Source organism: Ailuropoda melanoleuca, unplaced genomic scaffold (assembly GCF_002007445.2).
Source record: "Ailuropoda melanoleuca isolate Jingjing unplaced genomic scaffold, ASM200744v2 unplaced-scaffold2113, whole genome shotgun sequence".
NCBI classification, from domain to species: Eukaryota; Metazoa; Chordata; class Mammalia; order Carnivora; family Ursidae; genus Ailuropoda; species Ailuropoda melanoleuca.
Genome location: NW_023190649.1, coordinates 2,560 through 11,404, shown reverse-complemented (window position 1 = coordinate 11,404; position 8,845 = coordinate 2,560). Strand labels below are relative to the sequence as shown.

The window sequence follows — 8,845 nt, the reverse complement described above, 5'->3', positions numbered from 1 at the left end:
TGGATAATGAGAGAAGGCACATGAAGGTACTTTAATTGGGGAAAGTTTCTGTTTAAACAATGAAGAGTTGATGTCTGCATCCATGCCTGAGACCTGATTTTCCCTATAATTTCAGTGTCATTCCTGATCCCTCCTCCCTCTGTAAGGGTCTCAGTTATCAAATGCTATGTGACCTATTTGAAAGGCACAATAAGGTCAGGTCATTCATGTTTTTAAAATCCCATTTAGAATAATTACATGTACAAAATTCACAAAGAGGACAATTTCAACATAAAAGGGATAAATTACTATTATTGGAGTTTCAAGCATTCATGATAGGGCAAGAAGGAGAAAATTTGTAGCAGAATATTTCAGTGGCACCTTCATATTGTATCACTTTGTGTTCTATTTGTTATGGTTCCAATAATTATCCTATATCCATCGCAGTTCATAGAACCTAAGAACCTGAAAATCTTTCCTGCATAGTGCTCGTGTCTAAGGAGATGAACCACATAGGTATATCATTTTTAATTTCTATGTTCTGAACAGGCAGCATATATTGTTCAGTTTTGAGTAAACAAATCTCAAAACCTACATGGAAAGGTGTGGTTTGAGGATTGTTGAGTATGAGGAAGATATGACCCAAGGATGTAAAACAGAATTTTTTAATTAATTAATTTATTTATTATATATTAAGAAACAGTATGCGCCTAGAGAAAGAACAGCTGGAGTTGAGACAAATTCAGAGAAGAAAACACAAAATAGTCTTGTACAGGAGGAGGAGCTCTCCAGACTGGTTCTTAGCTGTGTTCATTGTTCATACCTGGCTTTAAACAAGAGTTGTGTCTCCCATCCTATATGAGAAGGATTTGGGCATCTTGTTTCTACTGAAAAAATGTAACAATCTCAAAAGTGTGTCTTACCCGTTGAATGAATAGCACAAGTTTGGGGATAGTGTGATATCCCCCTCATCCATTAGAGTTGAGAAGACCAAGCTATATCTTTCTAACACAGAAAGTTTAGATGTGTAGCACACTGTCTACCAATTATTTCATTGTGCATCTGAGGATAGACTAGGAATCCAGCTCTATTTAGCTGAAAGCTGATTCAAAGTAATGTGAAAATAGTGTTTTCTGCAGGTGTTAAAATCTGCTGACCGACCCTTATTTCCTCCTTCATTTGGCTTTTCAAATATAGATGCTATTTCTATTTTCTTAATCTCTCAGGAGTCCAAGAGGAGACTTTCTAACTGTAGAAAACAGGCATATTTGGATATCAATTATTTTGAATTTAAAATATCTTAAAATCAAGGCAATTAATTTTAGAAATAAATATACTTTTGATGGGCTAAAAATAATTAGTTGACATATCCATGCAAGGCATTTAAGTATTAGCAGGATACTTCAGTAAAACGCTTCACTCTAAAACACACCTGTAATAATAAATGCTAAAATTCATAAAAGAAAAGACAGAGCAGGTCCTCCTTAATGAGTATTTGCATACTCCTCTATGATGTTCGTAATTCTGTAGGCAGTTAGACATCCCAAATCTGTATGTGCATAAAAGTTGTCTGATTAAATTTGCATTTAATTAATTTTAGGATGATTATTCTAGTGTTGAGAATAGGATGGAGGGGATGTGAGGACAAGTACATTTGTTTTTCTCTTTCTCCTGGGGCGGAGTTCATGTTACGATACCTAGCACTGAATAATGCTGAAGTCCCATTACCAGTAACAGTTTATAAGCAACTTCCTAAAAAATTATCTACATTTGGCCTTAAATCTACTTGTGAGTTATGCAACATTATCACATTTTGTATATAAAAACTCAAGTCTCTAACCCAATCACAAACCGGTATGTCATAAGAGAAGATTCATATCCGGGCTCTCAATTCCAGATCTGTCCATGAGACACTAGCTGTATTTCCATCATAAATCTGCCACATCTGAAACTTTCTCTCCCTTTTTTGGTAAGTTGTTTATTCTTTCTTATCATGTTTGGTGTAGTAGAGATATGTAAGGTTGTTCTTGACTTTGAATCATGTTTGTCTTCATTGTCTATCACTTGATCCCCCACTGTCACCTATAATCCTCTCTTGCCCTGGAAACTATGCACGTTAAAAAGATATAGAGCTCCTAAAATCACACTGCATTATCTCCAGGCCTCCATGAAATCCCTAAGACTATCTTCTCATTTTAAAGGAATGGCTTGTATCTCTTATATAGAGTAGATATAATGCATATTAGGGTCAAGCCTGTCATCATGGTGCATGCATGATCAGAAGCATCTGACTAAGGCTGACAGGTCTAATACAATATGCATTCTTTTAAGAAGTTATTCTTATGGTTCTTTAATTGAATAGTTTCTGCTATTTCTGTCTCCTTCTGCAGATTAATAATCCTATTTTTTTTAATGGACACAGATAATCAGACTTGGGTGAGAGATTTTATCCTTCTTGGCCTGTCCAGTGACTGGGACACACAGGTCTCACTCTTTGTCCTCTTCTTGATCATGTACATGGTGACAGTGCTGGGGAACATCCTCATTATTCTTCTCATCAGACTGGACAGCCGACTCCACACCCCCATGTACTTCTTTCTCACCAATCTCTCCCTCATTGATGTCTCTTATGCCACAAGCATCGTTCCTCAGATGCTGGCGCATTTTCTTGCAGCACATAAAGCAATCCCATTCGTGAGCTGTGCAACCCAATTATTTTTCTCCCTGGGCTTGGGCGGAATTGAGTTTGTTCTATTGGCAGTGATGGCCTATGACCGCTATGTGGCTGTGTGTAACCCCCTGCGATACTCGGTCATCATGCACGGAGGCCTCTGTGCTAGGTTGGCCATCACATCCTGGGTCAGTGGCTGTGTCAACTCTCTCATGCAGACTGCAATCACCTTTCAGCTGCCCATGTGCAAAAAGAAGTATATTGATCACATATCATGTGAAATCCTAGCTGTGATCAGGCTGGCTTGTGTAGACATCTCCTCCAATGAGATCGCAATCATGGTTTCTAGCATTGTTCTGCTGATGACACCTTTCTGCCTGGTTCTCCTGTCCTACATCCAGATCATCTCCACCATCCTAAAGATCCAGTCCACGGAGGGAAGAAAGAAAGCCTTCCACACCTGTGCCTCTCACCTCACAGTGGTTGTCCTGTGCTATGGCATGACCATTTTCACATATATCCAGCCCCGCTCCAGCCCCTCTGTTCTTCAGGAGAAGTTGATATCTGTCTTTTATGCCATTTTGATGCCTGTGCTGAACCCCATGATTTATAGTGTAAGGAATAAGGAGGTGAAGGGGGCCTGGCAGAAACTGCTAGGGCAATTATCTGGGTTAACATCAAAACCGGCCACTTAATGAATCCTGAGCATTACTTAGAGAAGGAGTTTTGCCTGTGTTTTCTCCCACTTGACTCAGATATGGCAGTCATCATCTGCATTGCCCTGGCAACCAGGAAGATGACGACACATGTACTGGTGACGCTGGGTGGGAGGCAGGAGGTTGGGTTGGGTTGGGGTGCGGGGTGTGGGTGTATTTTATGTCACAGCAGCATGTTCAGTGGAGTTGAGCACTGCTCTAATTGGACTTCCCATCCTTACTCAATCTGCATTCATATGGCCTGAGAGTACAGTTTGCTGCTTTGATTTGTTGCATTGATTGTAATTGTGGACCTATTCACAGATCTTACTTTAGACCACTGCTTTTTACTCATCCAAATTTTGTATGAAGTTACTGTGTTTCCACTGGGGGGAAGAAGCATTTTCACATTTTAGACTCAAAATACTGCGCAGCATATGTACCCACATCCAATAACCACGTGAGTCCCTGTTGTGAGGAGACAGATGCCATCAAGGCTGTTAAGATGTCTTTGTGCTGGACCACTGACTGTGCACATAGCATCTTGTTGGAGTGCTGGAGGTACCTCAGGAGAGGAGCATGAACTGAAGGTCTGGTTTTATAGTGATAGGAATAAGACTCAAGTTGTTTGTACAAGGCTACTACTGGCCAAGGAAAAGCCACATTTGGGGAACTACTTGACAGCATACAAGCAATTTGAGAGGAACTTTACTGCATATGTAAGAGGTACCATTTAAATATTAAAACTGTCCAATTTCTGAAAAACCCATAACCTCTTTTCTGAGACTTTAGAAACAATAAGCACATAAAATATGAATTAACATATAAAATATAAAAGATACAGTTAATCTGAGAAAGGACAGATTTCTGAGCCAAAGCCACTAAAAGATAAGACAATTTCAATATGTATTTTGGGAATCAGGATAGTTGGGTCAACTGTGCAGTGTTTCCCTCTAGTCTCTGTCTGAACACCTCCTCCCATCCCTTCTCCCACACACAACAGGGCACTAGCTGATCTTTGTAAACTAGTGAAGTTGAATATGTGAGACTGGACCTCATCTCTGAGAAAACACCTAAATAAAGAACAAAAGAGGGAGAAATATTGTACATGGGTAAGGAAGGTGAAAGAGGAGAAAGAATGGGTAGTAGATCATCTTCTCACTCCCTTGAAAAAATCTCAGAGTCCTTTCTTCTGGTGTCTTGTGTAAACCAGTGGATTTGTAGTTCTCCCCTTTCTGAACACATTGTCACACAATCTCAGTGACAAGAGTTTGAAGTTTCATTTAATCCAGAGCCCATTTGATATTTTAATTTAATCTAAAATAATCCAGTTCTAAAATGTGTGTTATAGGCAGATTGTCAAAAGATGTCAATGCTAGTGGGCTAAGTTTCTCCTGGTGTTAATTCAAGAAGTATTAGTGGAGAATCTAGTATGTATTCGTAATGGTTTTTGAGACATAATAGTGAATGGATTCATATTCATATTATTTCTGACCATAATATAACTACATAGCAGGGATGATAGATGATGAAGCAATTAAAATGCAGTGTGATAAGTTTCTCAGGTAATGAGCCTTTGGGGTGATTGCAGAAGTCTTCCTGTATGAAAGAATCAGAAAAGGTCCTTGTGGAGATCAGGAAAGTAAGAATGAGTTATTGAGATGACAACAACTCAAGCAAAGTAACAACTGGTGAAAGCTGCTGAGCTGAAAGAGTACACAAGAATTAAAAAAATGTCCTGAAGCTGGTTTACAGGGCAGAGAAAATTGAAAAATTGGTGAGGATGAAGCAGGCAGGTAAGGAAGGGTCACATTACTGAGGGCACCAAATGCCAAGCTATCTTTTAACTTTAACAGTGTTATGGAGATAGTAAAGATTTTTAAGTAGGGGTATGGCTTGATAGAAACTTACATCTTAGAATTATTACTCTTGAAAATGATTCAGAGGAAGAAGAGATTAGAGGCCAGGAGACCAGCTGGTTGACTGCTCCAGTGGTACTATTGAGACATTAGAGGAATCGGAACTGAAGTAGTGGCAATGGGGAAAGAGAAAAATCATGTCAAATCACATGATTTAATAGATTTCAAAATTGGTTTAGAATTGTTCAAATTTAATTGACTATCAGCTGAAAATAAACTGATTTTATATGTGTGTATGTGTGTGTGTGTGTGTATGTGTGTATGTGTGTGTATGTATGTGTATGTGTGTATGTGTGTATGTGTGTATATGTGTGTGTATGTGTGTGTATGTGTGTGTATGTATGTGTATGTGTGTATGTGTGTATGTGTGTGTCTGTGTGTATGTGTGTGTATGTATGTGTATGTGTGTGTATGTGTGTGTATTGTGTGTGTGTATTGTGTATGTGTGTGTATGCGTGTGTATGTGTGTATGTGTGTATGTGTGTGTATGTGTGTATGTGTGTGTATGTGTGTGTATGTGTATGTATGTGTGTGTGTATTGTGTATGTGTGTGTATTGTGTATGTGTGTGTATGTGTATATATGTGTGTGTATGTGTGTGTATTGTGTATGTGTGTTTATGTGTGTGTGTGTGTGTGTGTGTGTGTGTGTGTGTATGCACATACATACATATGTATACACACCTCATGGTAGCAACAAGCCAAAAACCTATAATAGATACAGAAAAAATAAAAGAGAAAGGAATCCAAACATATCAGTGAAGAAAACCATCAAATTACAAGGAAAGAGACTGAAAGAATAAAAAAGGAGCAGAGAAGACCTACATAAACTGGAAAATAATTAACAAAATGGTGACATATACATATATGTCAATAATTACTTTTCATGTAAATGGACTAAATGTTCTAATCAAAGGACATAGGGTAGCTGAATGGATTAAAAATCAAGACCCATCTTTATGTTGCCTACAAGAGACTCACTTTAGATCTAAAGACACATGCAGTGGCATCGGGGTGGCTCACCCGGTTAAGCATCTGCCTTTGGCTCAGGTCATGATCCCTGGGTCCTGGGATCAAGCACTGCATTGGGTTCTCTGCTCAGAGGGAAGCCTGCTTCTCCCTCTCCCTCTGCCTGCCACTCCCCCTGGTTGTGCTCTTTCTCTCTCTCTCTCTCTGTCAAATAAATAAGTAAAATCAAAAAAAAAAAAAGATGCATGCAGACTGAAGTTGAAGGGATAGCAAAAGAGACTCCATGCAAACGGAAATGAAAAGAAAGCTGAAGTAGTAATAGATTTTAAAACAAAGACTGTAACAAAAGACAAAGAAGGGCATTAAATAATAATAAAGGTGTCAATCCAAGAAGAGAATGTAACCTTTTAAAATATTTGTGCTCCCAGCATAAGAGCACTTAAATATATCAAACAAATATTAATAGATATAAAGGGAGAAATTGACATTTATACAATAATAGTAGGAGACTTTAATACCCACTTACATCAATGGATAGATTATCCAGACAGAAAATCAATAAGGATACGTTGGCTTTTAAACAACATATTTGACCAGATGAACTTAATAGATACATACAGAACATTCTCCCCCTAAGCACCAGAATCTACATTCTTCTCAAGTACACATGGAACATTCTCCAGTATAGATCACATATTAGGTTGAGAAACAGGTCTCAATAAATTCAAAAAGATTAAAACCATATCAAACATCTTTTCTAACTACAGTGTTATAAAACCAGAAATCAGTTATGAGAAAACTAGAGAAACACAAACACATGGCGGACACTAAACAAGATGCTAGTAAACAACTAATGGGTCAGTGAAGAAATCAGAGAGGAAAACAAAAAATATCTTGCGACAAATGAAAATGGAAACACAACTTTCCAAAATTAATGGAATGCAGCAAAAGCAGTTCTGAGAGGGAAGTCTGTAGTGATACATGCCTTCCTTAAGAAACAAGAAAACGCCCAAATAAACAATCTAAATTTATACCCAAAGAAACTATAAAAAAGAACAACAAAAGAGCCCAAAGTTAGTAGAAGGAAGGAAATAATGTAGATCAGAAGAGAAAAAATAAAATAGAGACAAAAAGTCAATTGAAAATATCAATGAAACTAAAATCTGATTTTTGAAAAGCTAAACAAAAATGACAAACCTCTAGTCAGACTCATCAAGAAAAAAATAGGACTCAAATAAATCAAAATGAAAGACAAGTTACAACTCACACCACAGAAATACAAAGGATCATAAAAAACTACTACGAACAATTATATGCCAACAAATTGGAAAACCTAGGAGAAATGGATAATTCCTAGGAACACAACCTTCTAAGACTGAATCAAAAAGAAAGAAACAATCTGAATAGATCAATTATAAGTAATTAAAATGAATGTTATTTGAAAACCCCCAAAAGTCCAGAACCAGACAGCTTCACAGGTGAATTCTGCCAAACATTTAAAGAAGAATTAACACCTATTTTATTCAAGTGATTCCCCAAAAAAATGAAGTGGAAGGAATGCTTCCAAACTCATTTTGTGAGGCCAACATTACCCTAATGCCAAAAAGCAGACAAAGACACCACATGCACACACACACACACACACACACACACACACACATACACACACATGACAAGCCAATATACTCGAAGAACATAGTTGCAAAAGTGCTCAACAAGATGTTAGCAAACTGAATTCAACAATACGTTTTTTTAGAGAGAGAGAGTACGTTGTGGGTGAGCACAGGGAGAGGGAAGGAGAGAATCTTAAGCAGTCTCCATGCTGAGTGTGGAGTCTGATGCAGGGCTTGATTTCACGACCCTGAGATCATGACCTGACCTGAAATCAAGAGTCAGACACTTAACTGACTGAGACACCCAAGTGCCCCAAGTTCAGCAATACATTAAAAGGATAATATACCACAATCAAGTGTGATTTATTCCAGGGATTCAAGGATGGTTCAACACCTGCAAGTCGATCAATGTGATATACCGCATTAACAAAATCAAGAATAAAAATCACACAATTATTGCAATAGAAGCAAAAAAAACTTGACAAAATTCAACATCCATTTATGATAAAAATTCTCAACAAAGTGGGTATAGAAGGAATGTACCTCAGCATAATAAAGGCTGTATATGACTAACCCATAGCTAACATCGTACTCAATAGTGAAAAGCTGAAAGCTTTTCTTCTAAGATCAGGAATAAGACAGGGATGCCCAGTCTTGCCACTTTTATTCAACATAGTATTAGAAGTCTTAGTCACAGCAATTAGGTAGGGGGGATAAAACAGCATCCAAATTGGAAAGGAAGAAGTAAAATTGTCACTATTTGCATATGACATGATACTATATATAGAAAATCCTAAAGACGCCACCAAAATCCATTAGAACTAATAAATGAATTCAGTAAAGTCACAGGATACAAAATTAACATATGTAAATCAGTTGCATTTCTTTATACTAATAATGAGCTATTAGAAATAGAAATTAAGAAAATAATTCTATTTGCAATTCATCAAAAAGAACAAAATTGCTAGAAATAAATTTGACCAAGGAGATGAAAGACTTAT

The 8,845-nt window shown here is 37.5% G+C and overlaps 1 protein-coding gene across 1 annotated transcript; it reads left to right on the top strand.

Moving 5' to 3' along the window:
• Nucleotides 1-2,391: 2,391 nt before the first annotated feature.
• Nucleotides 2,392-3,345, top strand: LOC100475821 (olfactory receptor-like protein OLF3). The gene has a single exon (XM_019804790.2). It carries the CDS (start codon nt 2,392-2,394, stop codon nt 3,343-3,345), a length of 954 nt encoding a protein of 317 aa, XP_019660349.2.
• The last annotated feature ends 5,500 nt before the right edge of the window (nt 3,346-8,845 follow it).